Source organism: Giraffa tippelskirchi, chromosome 4, assembly GCF_054371585.1.
Source record: "Giraffa tippelskirchi isolate mGirTip1 chromosome 4, T2T-mGirTip1v1.2.pri, whole genome shotgun sequence".
Classification (NCBI taxonomy): Eukaryota; Metazoa; Chordata; class Mammalia; order Artiodactyla; family Giraffidae; genus Giraffa; species Giraffa tippelskirchi.
Genome location: NC_137278.1, coordinates 69296966 through 69318410, shown reverse-complemented (window position 1 = coordinate 69318410; position 21445 = coordinate 69296966). Strand labels below are relative to the sequence as shown.

At 38.6% G+C, this 21445-nt stretch overlaps 1 protein-coding gene and 1 pseudogene across 30 annotated transcripts in view; one reads left to right on the top strand and one right to left on the bottom strand.

The window, feature by feature from the left end:
- Nucleotides 1-21445, bottom strand: part of NRXN1 (neurexin 1) — a 1199463-nt gene that overhangs the window by 890008 nt on the left and 288010 nt on the right. For 7 of the 30 annotated variants that reach the window (XR_014083047.1, XR_014083048.1, XM_081593733.1 and 4 more), the window contains one exon: nucleotides 20696-20850. The exons of 21 other annotated variants lie outside the window; for them this stretch is intronic. Coding sequence is in view for 7 of the 9 variants with exons in the window: in XM_081593733.1 (XP_081449859.1) it covers nucleotides 20696-20850 (155 nt within the window). In the remaining 2 variants the exon portion in view is untranslated. Of the gene's footprint in view, nucleotides 1-13764; nucleotides 16262-20695; nucleotides 20851-21445 lie in introns of those variants that run through there. 2 more of the 30 variants (XM_081593737.1, XM_081593738.1) reach the window with 1 other exon arrangement.
- On the top strand, nucleotides 4751-5160 carry LOC145546581 (protein mago nashi homolog pseudogene; annotated as a pseudogene).

The following is a 21445-nucleotide window of genomic DNA, read 5'->3' as shown; positions in this document are numbered from 1 at the left end:
GCCTTAACTTTTCCCTCTACAGAAGCCATCTCTATTGAATGCCTTCCATTCCTTTCATTTCCTTTTCTTCGCTTTTTCTTTCCACTAAGGACTTCAAATCTAACTTGAACATGGCCTTACTCTTTCTGTCTTGGCATAGCCTGTCATTCTTTACTCACCCAAGGGTTAACAGATGGTGGTGGGAGATATGGTGACAACTAAGAAGCACATAGGCAAGATTATCGGATCCTCTCCTCTCACTATCATTGGAACCCTCTAGTTCAGCTTCCTCCTGCTCAGATCACAAGAGTAACCAACAGCAACTGGACCCTAAATGAGTCCCATTCAATTTCTGACTACATCATGTTATCTTGGCATCCAAAGTTATAATTGGACTTTGCTAGTTTGACAAAGTTCTAACAATGGTGGTTGCACAATACTACCTGCCTCGGGAACATTAAGGGTTAAGGAGACTTCTGGGAACTCATTGTATCAATGAAGCAGTGGTGTCTGAGTTTCAAGCCAACTAGCTCACAAAGGCACTTTTGAAACAGTCCACTCAGAGACTGGGGGCTGGCTTTCCTTTTTGTTGTTGTTGACTGAGGCCTCCATGGCCACTAGAGCATTGCTACGCATCATCTCCCTTATCAGAGGCTCTTAAAGCTCAGTTCTAAAATAACTGCATTTCAAGGGCAGGACCATATTCTCCTTCACTCCTACAGTATCTGCAGAGAGTGTCTAGAAGTGAGAAAGACCATGTCAAGAGCTGATCAATATCCTATTGGGGAAGACAGATGAAGGCAGTGGGTTGAAAGCAGAATTTTTTTTAAAAAGCAGGTATGTGGAACAGCTAAACACTCCAGTTAGCTTCCTTAACCCTGTTAGGGTAGCTGAAGTCTGCTCACACTTCTGTTTAAAGCAAAGACAGTGAATTCCAGGAAGTGTGTTAAAGTATACAAATGAACCGCATCCACAGACTACTCTCACATGCTCTGTATTCAGAGTAGATTGAGACAGAGACTAGCACAAGAAGGTATTAAATAGATCATTTAGGTTTCACAGGGATCAGAAAAAGATGACCACAGCTCAGAAGTGAGGTTAAAAACAAGTGTGATTATGCATTATTTTATTGCTACTATCTCTGTGAATAAAATGTCTACATTTGTATACAGGCCCTTGGCCTCTAGCTTTGTCTTCTGAAGAATTTCTTTCCTAGCATTTAGAATTTATTTGGTATATTCTTGATTGATGGGACAGGAGTGGGGAGGATCAGGCAAATGGGAGAACAGGAAGGGAGCCAAGAACATCCACATTTGGGGAAGATGTTCCCCCAATTCCTATAGATCTCTTTGCGAATGTATGGAGGAAATAGATGCCTCCCTTTTTATTTTCTCTTGTTTTGGGGCACATCATAGATAATCAACTACATCTGCTGGATTCTTGAGGGTTCCACCTTCTTCCCTGGTCCTCTTTCAAGTCCATTTCATCTCACCCCAAGCCAATCTAGATGGTGATATTCCAAGTATGATTCCAATTTCAAAGCCAATGAAGCCACAGCTAATACATCTAGTCTTTTCTTTCTAACAGACTTCAATAACTCTTCTTAAGGCATGTCAAGATTCAATTTTCTTTGGTAATTTTCTATACTTCATTAACCATGAATGAGATTTTCCACACAGGTAATAATAATAAAATAACAGTAATAATACCAATGGGGCTTCCCTGGAGGCTCAGTGGTAAAGAATCTGCCTGCCAAAGCAGGAGACATGGGTTTGATCTCTGGGTCAGGAAGTTCCCCTGGAAAAGGAAATGGCAACCCACTCCAGTATTCTGGCCTGGGAAACACCATGGACAAAGGAGCCTGGTGGGCTTCAGCCCATGGGTTGCAAAAAAGTCAGAAACGATTTAGCAACTAAACAACAACAATAATACCAATCCTTTTATGTACTAACCTTCTAATTCTTTTATACACATTACTTCATTTAATCCTATGAACAACTCTATCAGGCAGACAAATTACTAGCACTGTTTTACAGAAAAGAAAACTGAAGCATCCATGGCTCACAGCCAAGGGTATGAGCCCAGAGAGTCTGTTTCCTACATATCATCAGCTGTGTCCGGGCTGCTGCTGGGCACCACTGCCTCTGCAATGACCACAAACAGCCTTTTAATTTTAACTGTACCTATTATGCACCATTCATGATATTAAAGATTTCACAAGTATTATTTCACTTAATTTCAAAAACAACATCATCAGCGAGGCACTGCCCACCCTAAAAGATGAGAAACAGAGATTTGGCAGGGGTTAGTTGTCAGAGGTCACACAAGCAGTAAGTTACACAATCAAGACTAGCATCCATGTTTCTCTAACTCCAAAGACTATAATTTCAATCATCACCCCATCCTGGCCTACCCAACTATTCCTAGATATACAACAGGCCTCCTTTGGCACGTGGTGCAGCAGCAGTGAGGTTAAAAACAAGTGTGATTATGCATTATTTTATTGCTACTATCTCTGTGAATAAAATGTCTATTTGATTTTCATTTAACCTCAAAAGAATCTGATTACTGAACAACCATTGAAGAATTATTGGCAATTATGTTCTGTAATTATGGCCCTGTTAATGACATTAGTGTATAGCCTTTCATATTTAGTCCTATTAATTAATCCCCGTAAGCCCAGAAATTTATAATCAATACAACAAAGGCCCCGCGGTAAATTATAAATAATCCCCAAATCCCTCAAACAGTTTTCAAGCCTCCTTCGGTTTCCTTGGTTTGGACACAGTTTGGAAGCTGGAGGAGTCTGCAGTAACTGATAGCTCCTCACCCAGAATCACCTGTTTCACTAGCGCACCTAATCAGGCAAATGTTTAAAACTGGAGTCCGGATGCCACTGACAAATATACATTTCTGTAAGGTAATAAAAATAATTAATTGATTGAGTCCAGAGACCCCCAAATCAGTTATACAACTTTTCAATTCTCTGAGCAATATATTGCTTCAGATAACACCTATTGTCAGTGAGTGTCGGTTTCAGTTTTGCAGAAGTTGAACACAGCTAGTGTGTCAAATGCTGAAACTTCAACAAAGAAAATTTCCTGATTGCTCAATCTCACAGATAGACAAGATAAACAGGCATACTGACAGTGATGCCAGGAATTGATTATTTATGAAAAACAGGTCTCTGAATCTAATGTTTTTCAAAATCTCCCAATCCATTCTTAGATTTTCTTCCACATACTTTATCAACCACCTATGTTGATACACATTAGATTTCTAAAATGGCTTATTTATATATTTTACCTGAGATAGCTACAGCTATAGTTGTTCAAAGATGCTACATGCGGCCTCAGAAGTAGTCCATTTCAAAAAGAGGTAGCATGACAATCCACTCTGCATCATGGATGGAACTAAACTAGTTGGTTTCTGAGGCCCTGATCTATGTTAGTCTAAAAGTCAAAGAATCCTGTTATTTTTGCTACAAAGGAAAGAGTCAGAACTTGATCCCTATTGTCATCCCATGTCCTTCCTTGGTTGCATTCTTGTTTTGGATGATTTCCCAGGAGATAGTGAATAACCCTTGGCTGCTCTCCAGCCTCAGAAACTATTTGGGAGGAGGAAACAGAGGCTCAGAATGAATATCTATCAAAGCATCATTGCATCAGATTTGGTCATCTTTAAAGGACTCATAAAGAGGAATAATATGACAAATTTAGATTGAAAATATATTGGGTCCTTCAGTCAATAATTGTTAATGGAGAAATCAATCTAACTGGCCATTTACAAGAATTAGTTTATAAATTTATGATATTCAAGATCTGGAAATAGCCTTAAAGGTCATCTGAAGCCATCTTTCCATTTACAAATAAGGGAGCTGAAAGTCAGAAAGACTAAGGAACTTGGCCAAGGTTACCCAGTAAATCAATGGTTGAAGTAGGCACGGAACAGGGACATCTTAACCATGCCATCTGCTGCCACTCTCAAACTGAATGGTTGATTCAATTTTAAAAGTTTTAAAGACAGAATGATACTAGGCACACTCTTAAGATTTATATTTTAAGATGAAAGATTTCATCCTAACATCACTGACAATCATTGCTGGTATGTCTCCTCCATCTTGTCAGTAAGCAGAATTAAGATGTGAGTAGATATTGGGAGTGTGACCTATACTGCCACACCTTGGGACAGGAAACCTCACCAGATACTGTAGTTCATATTCTACTGTCAACAATTTTTATACAAATTCAAATAATAATGATGACAGATGACAATGACAGAATCTATAGTGTTTTAAGGCCAAATTTCTTATATAAATTTCTGAGGCCTTATCTACCAGTCATCATTTTTTATTTATTTAACTTTTGGTGGTTTCCCTAGAGTTTTACTTTAGATTTTAACTATATATTTTTTGTTTGTTTCAGTTACTTACCATCAATTAAGAATTCTAAAATTTCGCTTTAAATTGGAGTGCTCTTTTCTCATAAGTAGCCACTAAATGTTGAAACACAGGAAAAAAGGGAAAGAGAAGGCAAGGCAAGGCAAACCAAAATATCCCTTTCCTGCTTGGCTGAGCAGTGTTGGAGTTCCCAACTCTGCTTTAATGTTTCCTTATTCCAGCACAACTATCAAAATTCCTATACAAGTGGCTCTTCTAACCACCACCAAAGTAGCTATACAAGTGCTAATTAGCCTAAGTGAATGTAGATTTCCTTGAAATTAAAAGCAACTTTCAGAGACATAGAGAGAGACTTAATGTCTGCATTATTGCATGGGTCACAATGGCAAGTTTAGCTTTGAATTCCTAGAGTCTGAGTTTTGACCTGATGGAAATCAAGATATGCCAATAGCAGTGATTATAAAAATGATGTCATGATCAGAAAACAGGCATATGTACATAAAAGTGTGATGGAGGAACTGAAGGGAATAGCTGATGACATTGAAATTCCCAAAGAGGATGATGCTTTTTGGCCTCCTCCCAACCAAGTACAGCGGCAGGAGCTTGAAATCGTCATTGGAGATGAACACATCTCTTGCCCAACATCAAAAATTGGTTCCCTTATTAGTGTCAATCAATTCAAGGATCCAGAAAGCTTATGGGTATTTTATTATCTTCTCTGGGACTTGGAGTGTTTGCTCTTCAGTCTTATTGGATTACACTTCAAGACAAAGCCAATCTAGATTGAATACTGGTGTTGACACCAGTGGGTGGGAGTAGCTGCTTTCAATGACCATTATCAGGACAGTTTTGTGTATATAAGGGCAATATTCTTTATAAAGTATAAATGATTGTCTTTAATAAATGTGTAATCAAAAAAAGCAGTTTTAACTTAACTTCAAAAGGAATAAGAAACAAATCTTCAGAATGTCATACTCAACAACTATGCTTCTTAAAGCAAAATATATAAAATGCATTGTCAAGGAAAGATACTCCCTCATGAATGATGTTATGGGATTGGCCCTTTCTCTGTTATATTTACTCTTTCTGGTTATACAATAGGAACACACTTGGAGAAAAAAATAAGACAAAAGAAAATATTCTGATTTAAGAAGAAAGTAAAGGTGGGAGGTGGCAGTGGCACCATGGCATCAGCAATCTACCTGAAGAGTCTGAGAGATGGGCCTCTTACTTGTGCAAAGCTGGGCCTGGGAAAGCCTTATTGTCGATGTTGTTCAGTTGCTAATTTGTGTCTGACTCTTTGCAACCCCATGGACTGCAGCATACCAAGCCTTCCTGTCACTCACCATCTCCTGGAATATACCCAAGGTTCATGTCCATTGAATCAAGGATACTAGCGAACCATCTCTTTGAATTTATTGTTTCCAAAGCATGTTTAATCACATTTAAAGAGCTGTTTGCATTGCATTAAACAAATAATAGCTTACTACTTGAATATTTACTTATTTCTTAAATCAGAGGATGAGATGGCTGGATGGCATCACCGATGCAATGAACATGAACTTGGGCAAACTCTGGAAATTGGTGAGGAACAGTGAGGCATAGCATGCTGCAATCCATGGGGTCACAAAGAGTTGGACACAACTGGACAACTGAACAACAACAGCAAAACTTGAATATTTAGTCCATTGAACACTATGGTATACATTTACAATTGTGAATGAACAAATTTGTGTTTTCCCTTGAAAGTGGGACTGAGTTAGCAAAGTGCACCCTCTTAAAGAAAGAATTCTCTAGGGAGAACTTATAAGAAGAACTTCATCTTCTCCCAAAGGAGGGAGGGCTTGAATAGACACTGGGGGAAATAAACTTCCAAGTGACAGCAGCAAAATCCAGCTGCTGGTGCAAGTCATTTTGCCTCAAATGGGAAATAACAAAATCTTGCCAGCAAACATGCAATGATTGCAATTCTCAGGGCAGAAATAGGGTCCAGCTCACATACTACCTTTTGTAAGTACAGGCTCTTGAAACAGCACGTGGTCAGTGCTCCTTAATTGCACAAAGATATGGAAAAGTGGGCATGCTCCGCAGTTTCAATGATGGTTCCAGTATTAGAGAGTGGAAGAATCTCTCCAAAGCTTTCTAACAGCCTTCTTACCCTTATCCAGAAAGCAGAGGAAAAATAATCATAGAATTCAACGAGACATTTTCCAGATAAAAGATGAACTTAGAATATGAATCACTTAAGCAAAACTTTCTGTAGGTGTTGCTTCTCCAGGATGATTAAGAGAAGGCCCATCAGACCTGTTCTGAGGGGTGAAGCAACACATACTCTGTATCACCCAGCATAGTGCCTGGCAAACAGTAAGAACCAGGAAATAGTTCCCAATGAAATTAAATCCAGCCTTCCCACTTCAGAACAGTTACCCTGAGCACAGAAGCTGTTAAAGCACTGGTTTATGCAGAGGTTGTTACAATGTTGATTCAGACTCAAACAGTCCCTTTTAGCTCTGTGAGTCTTAACTCAATTGAATTATTTTATGAAGAAAGCCAAAAACATAAACTCATATAAATTAAAACAGATAAGTGAATGAGTGAATGAGCTATCGTTGCTCAGTTGTTTCTGACTCGCGACCCCATGGATGGGAGCCTACCAGGCTTCTCCATCCCTGGAATTCTCCAGGCAAGAATACTGCAGTGGTTACCATTTCCTTCTCCTAAAATAGGTAAAAGGGCACTCAAATCCTCAAGAAACACCAATTCTTTGGCCTATTTATCATCTCCATTTGTATAATGATTCCTTTGCTCCAAGGTTCACAAAGTTTAGCTTTCTGATGATGTAAATATACCTCACAAGGTATTAACCTCTGCCAATGGAAATAATAATGTAATTGATTTAGTACTATGATTATTTAACATGTGAACATGTGCTCATTGAGAAAAATGATGTCTGGACAACTGACATTGCATTTTTTGCCAAACAACAAGCTGATGTTCATAAAATCTTACTGGAGAGTACCCAATGCTAACTATAGGATTTCAAACTGCTGATTTGCAGAGATGAATCACGAAGCAATCTACACTGTGTGGCTAATCAGAATTCCCATCCTTACCCATGCTCTGAAAAGAAGCCTAAATTTTTTATTTGGAAGCCACTGTGAAAAGCTTGCATTAATTTAAATTTCAGAACAGATTTCTCCCCATTATGTGTATTCAACTAAAGGCTTATTAAATTCAACATCATGATAAAAGTGAACAAATACCAGGTTTTTCCAAGGCATCCATTTTATTTTATTCCAGGATCCAGAGGTATTGAAAATTCGGGGACTGCTGCCACACTTAGAAATCTTTTGAAGACTAGAAAGAATTGGTAATTATTTAGTGATTTCTATTCCTCTACAATTTGTTTAAAAACGTGTGATATAAATGACTCCATGTTCCTTAAAACTGCCCCCAAATTAAGCAATATAATAGCTGCTACATTTAATCCTAATTTAAAAACCATCTTTACTTCCTCTTTGAAGAAATACTATTCAACTGAATCCTATTGTATCTGACATGGTTTATTACTTACACTTCATCTGAGGAAAAATGTGCATATCCAAAAAGCATCATTCTTTAATCCTGATGTTAACTTGCTTGTATGCTTCAAAAGTTTAGAGGTTTAATATTATTTGAACTTGGTGAAAAGTATGTAAAGTATGTAAAGTTTCTTGCTTCTGCCTTTCAGAAGTAAGTCTCCATTAGGGTTTTCGAGATGGCTAAGCTTGTAGAGCAAAAATAAGAAAAGGGAATAAAATAAGCCTGAGATGGTATAATTCTCATGATTTTACATATCTTTACAGGAGAGGAACAGGTTTTGAGGAAATGACAATGGGAAGTAGACGTGCTGAGCATGTAGAACAGGGAAGGCTCCAGCAAAAACAAATGAGATGCGAGCTGCCCTCCATTAAGGCCAACGCAAAAGGAGAAAAGAAAACGACAGAGTCAGGACAGTACACAAATAACTAACCCCTCTCACGTACATCTTGATTTGTAGTCCAGCCTGGCAGTGAAACGTTAGGGGCTCCGTCACCCACTTACAAGTCAGTTTCACATGATAGACTATTATTATTAGCAGCATTATTACGACCATTTCCAGTTATCTCTATTCTTCTTATCTCTCTCCTGAAGCTGTTATAAGAAGAGATTATTCAAAAAGGGAAGGAAATAAGTACCCAAAAAGGTTAAAGTAGGAAAAACTGCATGTTTTCAGAAAACTTTGTAAAGACTGATGAAGCAGGGGAATAAAAGGAATAAAATGATTATATCATGTTCCATGCAGTCTGACAAGGTAATCCCTAAGTGGGAGAATTTCTTCTCAGCTGCAAATTTCTAGCTGTATACAGAGTATGACTGACAAGCCACAAACATAAATTAGTGAAACCAAAAGGAAGCCATTTGGCAGCTCATTATTTTACCATTTGCTACATTTCAATAAATTCATGATGACAAGTTGAGGTTAGGGGGAATTCCTAAAGGCATTAATGTACTGGTTTAATTGAAGAATAAAATAATACTACAGGAGAATAACTGGCTTTAATAAACATATTGAATTAATATACCATAAAAGGAAAATAGATAGGTGATTCATGCACTGTTCATTTGAGATTTCTTAAATTATAAAAACAAAAATAGCCTTCTCTCTATAAAAAGATAAAGGACATGCCATTTGGTGTTTTGGTAATCAGGCCTACTTGTGGGATCATTGATCTTCTGATTAGATATTAATCTTACTTCTAAGTGATTTTACTATTATAGCATGCTCCTAGCTTAACTTACATATATACATATTCTCTTATTATTTATTAAAAATAAGTTTATAGCTAACAATATTATCTTGCACACTTAAACATCTGCTAAAAGGGTAAATCTCATGTAAGTATTCTTACCATAGTAAAAAAAAGTTAAAGTAAATTTGTAGGAAACTAAATTCAATATGCTCTACTTACTAACACAAAGTGAGGAGAATGCTTTTATTTTCTTTAACCCAAACAATCAATTCCTTGCCCTCAAAAAAGCCACAATTTTCTATATTTCTTATAAAATGGTATAGAATATGAATTACCAGGAAAATTTCTTCAATTGTCTATTTCACTTTGCAGTATGAACATAGCCTGTAATTATAACCATTAATTCAAAGGGAAAATGATTTAAATATATATCAGGCTAATGTAATCTAAGCATATTGTTTTGCTGTGGTTCCTTTCTGGGACTGAATATCAAGATGCAGTCCACTGTGCTGAAAGCCTCTAGCTTTCCAAAAACTGAAAGCCTTCGCCAATAAATCACAACTGTTCTACCATATGCCTCTTTGTTCTGCCAAGTATTACCAGCCTGTTCTACTTTTAAGCAAATTTCATTATATTATAGCTCAGAGCAATGCTCATTAAAAAGTATTACTGAAAAATGTCAAGTTGTTTTTATATAGAAACTGGAATTTATTTTCTACTGAAAAGTCAGGTATTTATTGAACAGAAGACATTTGTAAAATACTGATCTCATTTCACAAGTAACTTCAAAAATCGTCATTCTCTATCTTGACTGTGAGGGTTCAGTCCACATTATGATTGTCTAAAGCATTTCCTGTCTTGCATCAGGTAACTTTCACTAGTATCTCCCACTGATGCAGATAAACCATGACCTTTCTGGAGTAGACCTACTCTCAAACGGGTGGAAAACCTTTTCCTTGTTTCTTCACAATCACATTCACATTCATCCTCTCCTTGACCGATTTGCTTTTTTTTGTCTCCCAGTCACAGCCTTCCTGATACATGTTGCAATCATATTTTAGGTGACTATAAACTTCGTTATAGCCTAATTACTTTACATAGTATGATACAGTCCAAATAAAGCTAGACTAGAAATCTCACTTCCACAACTTTTAGTTTCAGTGATCCTCAAAAGTCACTTAACTTCATCTATAAAATAGTGATTACATCCTCCCTTTTCTCTTGAGAACACAAAAGTCTGTAGTGCACATTCAAACGTTCTGTATCTCATTTACCACAAACTAAACACAAAGCCAGAGAGCTTCATTTTGAAGCATCAAACTTCTTCCTAACGAACTGTTTCTCTTTCTCTTCAGATGGTAAAAACCCACTGGCCATAGTCTGTGAGCCAAACATGATAGGATTAATCTTCATTACCTACTGTAACTAGATTTAGCATTCTAAATCAAATGAAGATCCATAAAATGTCAGGCCTTAAACCAAGAGAAAAGAAAGATATTCTTGCTTCCTCTGAGGAAAAAAGAATGTTTTTAATACCCTGAGGAAAATCAGATATATTCAAATGGGGTCAAGGTATATATTTAAGCTAACAAAAACGATAGAAATATTTCAATTGTTCTTAAATCTTAGGCCAAATCACTCTGTGCAGATTTGTGGGGCTTTTCTAAATGAAAAGGGCCAGACTAAGAGGGAAGCAGAATCATGCATTGAGGCTGCTCTTACTCTAATATGCTACAATTTTATGCAGTAAAATCAGGACAAAATGGAAATCAAGGTCACTTTTGACATGACAGAAGTGACAAAAGACGTATTTAGAGAAATAGCAAGGAGGAGAATAGAGGTGGGATAAGAAAGAACATACGGTTCATACTGTTCATGTCCCATCACTTCATGGTAAATAAATGGGGAAACAGGGGAAAAAGTAGCAGACTTTATTTGGGGGGGGCTCCAAAATCACTGCAGATGGTGACTGCAGCCATGAAATTAAAAGATGCTTACTCCTTGGAAGGAAAGTTATGACCAACATAGACAGCATATTAAAAAACAGAGACATTACTTTGCCAACAAAAGTCCATCTATGGTTTTTCCAGTAGTCATGTATGGATGTGAGAGTTGGACTATAAAGAAAGCTGAGCACCAAAGAATTGATGCCTTTGAACTGTGGTGTCAGAGAAGACTCTTGAGAGTCCCTTGGATTGCAAGGAGATCCAACCAGTCAAACCCTAAACGAAATCAATCCTGAATATTCACTGGAAGGACTGATGCTGAAGCTAAAACTCCAATACTTTGGCCACCTGATGCGAAAAGCTGAGTCACTGGAAAAGACCCTGATGCTGGGAAAGATTGAAGGCAGGAAGAGAAGGGGATGACAGAGGATGAGATGGTTGGATGACATCACCGACTTAATGGACATGAGTTTGAGTAAACGCCGGGAGTTGGTGATGGACAGGGAGGCCTGGCGTGCTGCAGTCCATGGGGTCGCAAAGAGTTGGACACAACTGAGCTACTGAAGTGAACTGAACTGAAGAAAGAACAGGTCTACCTAATTTATCTTGCTAAATGTTATGAAGAGACCGAACTGTGAGCAGAACTGGGAGCTGGGTATCTGTATAAAACCCTCAATGCATTTTTTTCAAATTTTCTTTTACTCCAATCTCTTTCCTCCCCACAGGGATCTTTCTCTAGTATTGTCTATATCCTTAGCAATGGGAGAAGGGAGGCTGGCCAAATCATCCATCATGAATCTGTCACCCCTATTCTCTAGGCATCAGTTCAGTTCAGTTCAGTCGCTCAGTTGTGTCCGACTCTTTGTGATCCCATGAGCTGCAGCACTCCAGGTCTCCCTGTTCAATAGCAACTCCCAGAGTTTACTCAAACTCATGTCCATTGAGTCTGTGATGCCATCCAAACATCTCATCCTCAGTCATCCCCTTCTCCTCCTGCCCTCAATCTTTCCCAGCATCAGGGTCTTTTCAAATGAGTCAGCTCTTTGCATCAGGTGGCAAAAGTATTGGGGTTTCAGCTTCAACATCAAAACTTCCAATGAACACCCAGGACTGATCTCCTTTAGGATGGACTGGCTGGATCTCCTTGCAGTCCAAGGGACTCTCAAGAGTCTTCTCCAACACCACAATTGAAAAGCAACAATTCTTCGGTGCTCAGCTTTCTTTATACTCCAACTCTCACATCCATACATGACCACTGGAAAAACCATAGCCTTGACTAGATGGACCTTTGTTGGCAAAGTAATGTCTCTGCTTTTTAATATGCTGTCTAGGTTGGTCATAACTTTCCTTCCAAGGAGTAAGCGTCTTTTAATTTCATGGCTGCAATCAACATCTGCAGTGATTTTGGAGCCCCCCAAAATAAACTCTGACACTATTGACACTGTTTCCCCATCTATTTGCCATGAAGTGACGGGACTGGATCCCATGATCTTAGTTTTCTGAATGTTGAGCTTTAGGCCAACTTTTTCACTCTCCTCTTTCACTTTCCTCAAGAGGCTCTTTAGTTCTTCTTCGCTTTCTGCCATAAGGGTGGTGTCATCTGCATATCTGAGGCTATTGATATTTCTCCCGACAATCTTGATTCCAGCTTGTGCTTTCACCAGCCCAATGTTTCTCATGATGTACTCTGCATATAAGTTAAATAAGCAGGGTGACAATATACAGCCTTGACGTACTCCTTTTCCTATTTGGAGCAAGTCTGTTGTTCCATGTCCAGTTCTAACTGTTGCTTCCTGACCTGCATGCAGGTTTCTCAAGAGGCAGGTCAGGTGGTCTGGTATTCCCATCTCCTTCAGAATTTTCCACAGTTTATTGTGATCCACACAGTCAAAGGCTTTGGCATAGTCAATAAAGCAGAAATAGATGTTTTTCTGGAACTCTCTTGCTTTTTCGATGATCCAGCAGATGTTGGTAATTTGATCTCTGGTTCCTCTGCCTTTCTAAAACCAGCTTGAACATCTGAAAGCTCATGGTTCATGTATTGTTGAAGCCTGGCTTGGAGAATTTTGAGCATTACTTTACTAGCATGTGAGATGAGTGCAATTGTGCGGTAGTTTTAGTATTCTTTGGCATTGCCTCTTTGGGATTGGAATGAAAACTGACCTTTTCCAGTCCTGTGGCCACTGCTGAGTTTTCCAAATTTGTTGGCATATGGAGTGCAGCACTTTCACAGCATCATCTTTTAAGATTTGAAATAGTTCAACTGGAATTCCATCACCTGCACTAGCTTTGTTCATAGTGATGCTTCCTAAGGCCCACTTGACTTCACTTTCCAAGATGTCTGGCTCTAGGTGTGTGATCACACCATTGTAATTAACTGGGTCGTGAAGATCTTTTTTGTACACTTCTTCTGTGTATTCTTGCCACCTCTTCCTAATATCTTCTGCTTCTGTCAGGTCCATACCATTTCTGTTCTTTATTGAGTCCATCTTTGCATGAAATGTTCTCTTGGTATCTCTAATTTTCTTGAAGAGATCTCTAGTCTTTCCCATTCTATTGTTTTCCTTTATTTCTTTGCATTGATCGCTGAGAAAGGCTTTCTTATCTCTCCTTACTATTCTTTGGAAGTGTGCATTCAAATGGGTGTATTTTTCCTTTTCTCCTTTGCTTTTTGCTTCTCTTCTTTTCCCAGCTATTTGTAAGGCCTCCTCAGACAGCCATTTTGCTTTTTTGCATTTCTTTTTCCTTGGGATTATCTTGATCCCTGTCTCCTGTACAATGTCATGAACCTCTGTCCACAGTTCATCATGCACTCTATCAGATCTAGTGCCTTAAATCTAATTGTCACTTCCATTGTATAATCATAAGGGATATGATTTAGGTCATACCTAAATGGTTTAGTGGTTTTCCCCACTTTCTTCAATTTACGTCTGAATTTGGCAATAAGGAGTTTATGATCTGAGCCACAGTCAGCTCCCAGTCTTGTTTTGCTGACTGTATAGAGCTTCTCCATCTTTGGCTGCAAAGAATATAATCAATCTGATTTCGGTGTTGGCCATCTGGTGATGTCCATGTGTAGAGTCTTCTCTTGTGTTGTTGGAAGAGGGTGTTTGCTATGACCAGTGCGTTCTCTTGGCCAAACTCTATTAGCCTTTGCCCTGCTTCATTCTCTCCTCCAAAGCCAAATTTGCCTGTAATTCCAGGTGTTTCCTGACTTCCTACTTTTGCACTCCAGTCCCCTATAATGAAAAGGACATCTTTTTTGGGTGTTAGTTCTAAAAGGTCTTGTAGGTCTTCCTAGAACCATTCAACTTCAGCTTCTTCAGCGTTACTGGTCAGGGCATAGACTTGGATTACAGTGATATTGAATGGTTTGCCTTGGAAACGAACAGAGATCATTGTGTCGTTTTTGAGATTGCATAAGTATTGCATTTTGGACTCTTTTGTTGACTATGATGGCTACTCCATCTCTTTGAAGGGATTCCTGCCCACAGTAGTAGATATAGCTTCACCTAAAATAAGGTTATAAGCATACAACTTTACATCTCACAAATACAGGGGTGACACGGAAGCTCAGAGCAAAGTAGAGTGCACTGTTGCCGCCAGTATAGTAATTATGACCATTTAAATGTACTGAATCACATTTATTTAGAAAGAGCTCAAAGAGAAAGATAAGAAAAACACAAAGACTCTACCAGACAAATAAGTACAATCACTTTCAATAATCTATTAAGAGATACTTATTGAGAGCCTGAAAATGTTCATATCCTTTGTCCTATTAGTTCACACCAGGAAATCAACCTAGAGAAACAGCATTTTCTGCACAAAAGTTTTTACTGCAGAATTATTTAGAAAAGCAAAGCTTTGGAGAAATCTTAAATATCCAACAGTAGTAAAATAATAAATCAGTAATAAAGAATAGGCAGTTAATTTTTTTAATATTTGTGTAATAGAAAAATATTAATATTTTGATATGTTAAGATCAATATGATCTCAAAATTTTTGGTTTATGTTATACACATAGAAAGATCGGGGCATCAAATCAAGATCTAGCAGTGCTGGAATTATAGTTACATTTTACTTTCCTCCTTTGAGCATTTTTGGTTTGTTCCTAATAAAATCAATAAATATTATGTCATTGTAAATATAATCCATACCTGTTGGGTATTTACGTGTAAAAATGGAAAGCCTAATCTTTAGGAGGAAGTCTGCAAGATCGCTGTGCTGCTGGAGCGAAAGAATGCTTTAAAGAGAAGAAACATGGCATATTAATGTGAGAAAGCCTGTTTTGTTTTTAAATCGGATGGTTGTCTTGGTGACATGCTGAAGTCAATCTTTTTCCTCCTGAATGACAGGATTTCTGTATTAAAGTGTTAATATAAGGAGACAAATAGTGCCTCTCAAATGTGCAGAGAAGCACATTCAGTAACCAACTACAGGATTCCACAGAAATTATGAAGCCCTCCATGCAAGTTCAGGTGTGTGAGTTAAGCAGGAACAGTTATGGAACAGTAAAGAAAGGGGTAAAGCAGACACACAGACCAACATGTAGAAGGTGACGTCTGTGGAATATTTAAAACAAAAAAGACTATGGGAAAGAAATAGTGCACAAAGGAAAGGAAAGAAAATTGATAATGATACTGTAACTAGACAGAATGTGGCATGTGCAAATGACACTAAAGAAAGATAATAAGTTTCGTATTTCTCATTATACATATAACATATTCCTCTATAAAAGTTCTCAATGAAGTATTTAATTAAATGTTGTTTGGTAACATGAGTAACACCCGGATATAGTATAGTAATACCAGGCAAACCTACCAATTATCTCATTAAAATAATAGCCTAATGCTGATAGTAAGGGGGATATGCCCAAGAAAAAGTTGAAGGAGACAAGATTACTGGAAGAGGATGCAACATGAGGTCTCACTATTCCCAAGAACTGGAACTTCTTTACAATATCAGCCCGTAAGATCTCTTGACATGCTCAAAAGGGAGAGGACAACAAACAGAATGACACCATTACAACTGTCTAACCTGAAAGAATCTCTGTACTTTGTAGAATGGAATAGATAACTCTCTTGTATTGCTTTATTGCAGAAGTATCTAGAGTCTGCAGTTGGAGATTGGTGAGGTCCTTACCCATCTGAGAATTTCAAGTTTCTCTAAAACGAAAATGAGAAACAGAAATAGTTGAACGAACACAAGGACCAAATCCAACACTTCAAAGCAAATGCCCCTTTCCTAGATTCAAATATGTTGGATTTTCTTTTCCTTATGCTTCATGTCATTTCATGGCAAAGCTGCAACTCTGATGCTTAGAACTGTGGACATTTACTCTCTAGTTACCAAGATTAATTAGCTAAAAGATCAAATCTAGATGTTAATGAAAGTGAAAGGTTTATCTAACATTTAATGCTTTGGAATTTTATTCATTAAAGAGCAAGAAACAAAGGTTGATTATATCTTCCTTCTTATAAGCTATTTTAGAATAACCTTTATTCTGGCTTTTCTTCCCCCAGATGTGATTTATGTTGATAGCATTCTTTGCTGCTTCTTCATTTCTCTTTCCAGAATAATACGACCATTTTCTTTTCCCTTTTGTCCACACTGGTTTTAGGGAGACCAACTTCACGTTAGGAAATAAAAACTAAAAGAAAAATCACTTTTGAGTGCTCTCATTCATTTATCTTCACCAAACTAATCATAAAACTACGCTTTCAAGACCACCAGGTAAGATAAGTGTGGTCTATTCCAGTGTGAAGATTCTCTCCAAGGCAGTTTGGAGCTAATTCACTAGGTCAATTGGTAAATCAGGTCTTCATTCCATAAAACGATTATGGCCCAAGGGAACATATCATAAAACTAAGCACAATGGTTTCTAAGTTATTAAACACCACGAGGATTATCTTCAAAACAAAAATTAAAAAAAAAAATCAATCAGCATAAATATGGGAGCAATGGTGTGCACAGGTGACTTTTAAACCAGAAAATCATTTTCAATAATTTCATTATGGATAAAGGGACAAATTTGGGATGTGGGATTAACAGATAAAACTACTATACATAAGATAGATAAGTAACAAGGATTTACTTGGGGAGTCATAGGACATCCATAGTGGCTCAGCAGTAAAGAATCTGCCAGCAATGCAAGAGACACAGGAGACTCGGGTTTGATCCCTGGGTTGGGAAGATCCCCTGGAAGAAGAAATAGCCAGTGTCCTTGCTGGGAAAATCCCATGGACAGAAGAGTCTGGTGGGCTGCAGCCCACAGGGTTTCAAACAGTCAGACATGGCTGAGCCTGAGCACAGGGAATTATAGTCAGTACTTCAATAAATGAACAAATAAATCTCATTATATAAAAGTCACCTTTAATAGCGAAATATTGGGGGTAAATCACACGTTGCCTATATATTTCAAGATAAGAATGAATACCACTTATACAAATATTTGTTTGTTTGTTTAAGAGCAGAATTTGTAAATGTTACAGTGCATTCAGTACAATGTCCTGCTGACTAGTCAGAAGTGGAGCTGATGGGAGCTTGGCACTCAGATTTCCTGGGCTCTGAGGTTTCACATTTTGGAATGTGTTCTACACAAGGAATATGTCTTCTCAGCCTAGGCTTCTAGCTAACTTACACATATCAAGAACACTGGCATAAAATAAGAGGCATTGGGTGAGGAGTCAATCACCAATTTTGTAACCATTTTGGCATGATTCAGGAAAAATCAATTAATCGGTCTTCATCTTAGCTACTGAATCTATCAGATAAGATAAGAAAATAGGTGGGAAGAATTCAATGAGACTGCACAACAAAGTTACTGGAAATAATGTATTGTGAAAGTTCAAGACACAGTTATGAAAGCACTAATATGTCAGGAACATGGGTAAACTTCAGAATAATTCCTTGTGGTCTATTTTTGCTTTAGTTAAGGAGATGTGGGTAAATATGTTTATGAAATTTCATTCTGTGGATAGCAGAGATGGGAACACAAGGACCAAGAGTTTTATTAATTAATCTGGAACTTTCCCAGACCAGTATTGAGCACTATCAATCTAACTGACCTGTATGTGTGGGCTGAGCTGCTTCAGTCGTATCCAGCTCTGCAACCCTATGGACTGTAGCCTGCTAGGCTCTTCTGTCCATGGGATTCTCCAGGCAAGAATACTGAAGTAGCAAGAATCCTTCCATCTCAGGGATCGAACCCATGTCTCTGATGTCTCCTGCATTGGCAGGCGGGGTGTTTTTTTTGTTTGTTTTTTTTTTACCACTAGTGCCATCTGGGATCAAACTAACTGACCTGGGTTTCATTTATTTAATGAACACCTGATAAAGGTCATCAGAATGAGGATCATTCCCAGAGCCTATCTAGCACCACCAGTTAATTGGAGGAAGGCTGTTCTCCCCTTACCAAGTCTCAGGAAGCTGCCTCTAGGAGAATTATAGCTTTGGCACAAGCAGATAAACTCAGATTACGCTTCAGGAAACTCTATTTAGTGGTGACTGCATATAGGTCATTTAAAAAAAATCTCCCTGCACACAGCCTGATCCTGTACTACTCAAACACGTCAATAGTTATGATTCATTACTCTTCAAAGGTCTCAAGTTGGTGCTCAATATTCCACTGGGAGCTTGGAAAATGAATGCGTCCCTTCACTGAATTATTAGACAAGTTTCAACACATCTTTTCATCAGCATGAGAGAGTCCAGAAAACCCAGCCTCTGTAAATTCAGAGAAGGAATCTTGTATTTTACAGCACATGGAAAGGGTGTTAGTCACCATTATTTGCTTCAACTATAGGCCTCTGATCAAGCCCCTATCTTCTCTGTTTCCCTTCTCCCTACCAGTCAAATGTTACCTATTCCCTGCACCTAGTTGGAGTACCATCTCCTTTATGAAGACTCCTCTAATGAGCGTTTACAGTTAATAGTACTGTACCACGTTAATCTCTTAGTTTTGATAATTATACTATAGTTCTGCAAGATGTTAACTTCTGGGAAACTAGATGAAGGATGAAGTGTGTGCATGCTGAGTCACTTCAGTTGTGTCCAACTCTTTGTGATCTTTTGGACTATAGCCACCAGGCTCCTCTATCCATGGGACTCTCCAGGCAAGAATACTGGAGTGGGTTGCCATGTCCTCCTCCAGGGGATCTTCCCAACCCAGGGACTGAACCTTTGTCTCTTATGTCTTCTGCATTGGCAGGCAGCTGAATGCTGAAGAATCGATGCTTTTGAATTGTGGTGTTGGAGAAGACTCTTGAGAGTCCCTTGGACTGCAAGCAGATCAAATCAGTCAGTCCTAAAAGAAATCAACCCTGAATATTCATCGGAAGGACTGATCCTGAAGCTCCAATACTCTGTTTGGCCACCTGGGGTGAAGAGCCAACTCATTGGAAAAGACCGTGATCTGGGAAAAACTGAGGGCGAGAGGAGAAGCGGGAGACAGAGGGTGAGATAATTGGATGGCATCACTGACTCAATGGACATGAGTTTGAGCAAACTCTGGGAGATAGTGAAGGACAGGGAAGCCTGGTGTGCTGCAGTCCATGGGGTTGCAAAGAGTTAGACAAGCCTAAGCAACTGAACAACAATGATGAGGGGCAGTCTCTCCTCTGGTGGGCTTTATAAAGCTGCTGTGAGGCTGCTTTCCCCATTCAAATCACCTCTATTTCTGCAACTCCTTTTTTGCTAGGTTATCATGTACTCTAATGATACTTACCCTCACCCTGCAACCTGTCTTTAAAAAGAAAAAAAGTTTCTGAGAGGCCCTAAATATATATCTCAGATACCAACAGTTTAAAAAACAAAACAAAACAAAACCTGTAGCTCATTATAGCAGCAACTTTCAATTGTGTGTACCTATGTGGCGGGGACTGATGGGATCTCAAATCTCTAAGGCAGGTAAAACAGGCAAGGTGAGTGGGCATGTGTAACATGACATGTCCTTTCCTGGCTGCCTTACGTGGAAGTGAGCTTCTCTGCTCAGAGTCGTTATCTCTGTTTATTCACATTGTGCCAGTCTCTGAAACTTCTTATATTTCATTCAACGTTCTCCCAACTGCTATTCCCCGCTATCGTCCTAACTGTGACCTCAACCAGCCAACCAACTCTCTACCTTGCTTGCTGAGTGACCTTTGAATATGCAAGCCCAATTCTGTCATAAGTTCTTCAGTATTAAGTCCTACAGTGTCTCTCCATCCACTTTTTACTCAAGTCCAAGCTTCTCAGCAACACAGAGGCTACCACTTCTGTTCTGACCTTTCTGAGCATTCTAGCCCCTTCTCTCTCCATCCTCTGATCGCCTCCTCTTTCCCTAACCCAGCTCTTGTCCTGCAGAATCATGTGCACTTCTCTAAATGGTACTGGTCATTTCTTTGGAGCTTGTGCACAGGCCATTCTTCCTGGCTGACCCTTGCTCTACCTTGCTTGACTAAATAGGCCACTTAGCTTCTGCTCTTTAAGACCCTCTTCCTTATCACTTCCTCCCAGTGGCTTCCTTTGATCTCAGAAGGGCTTTTCAGAGGCCCCCCTTTCCTTTTCCTTTAGCATTAAATCACCATGATCCTTATCACAATTTATCACACACTAATTACCTGTTTAGCTTCTGTCACCATCTCACATCTCACTGGACTATCAGCTCTCCAAGCCAAGGAAGGTGTCTTATTAGTTGTTTTTTGTTTTTCTTTCCTTGCTTTTTTCTTTTCTTTTTCCCCTTTGGTATGCTCAGTGTCTGGCATTGCCTTCAGCACTAGGGAATGACAGAATGAACATGAATGGATGAATGAGAAGGCATTTCAAAAAGCCACAAAAAGTAAAATGAGTCTGTACACTATAACGGAATGATTATGAAACTACACCCAGCAGTTTTGTGAATCTCCACAAACCAAACTACTTTAGGGCCAGCTTATCCAGTTTTGTAGTAAGATTCTTAATATCACTCTTTACCTACTTCTCAAAGTTGCTATGAGAACAGACTAGTGTCTGTAATTAAAAGCTATATGATGTTACTATTAATTAATCTCAACTGGTTACTTCATTTCCTGACTGTCCCACATATTCCTTGGACCATGGGTTTTCAACTGCAGGGTCAGAGAGAGCTGGAATCAGGTCTCTCTGATATTTTATTAATAATTATTTCTTATTTAATTTTTATAGATGTCATTTTTTTCCATCTGTGAAATAATGATGACTTTGCTATTGGTTTTTGTGGCTACTATTCAAACAACTAAGATCACGGAATCTGGTCCTATCACTTCATGGCAAATAGATAAGGAAACAATGGAAACAGTAAGAGACTTAACTTTCTTGGGCTCCAAAATCACTGCAGATGGTGACTGTAGCCA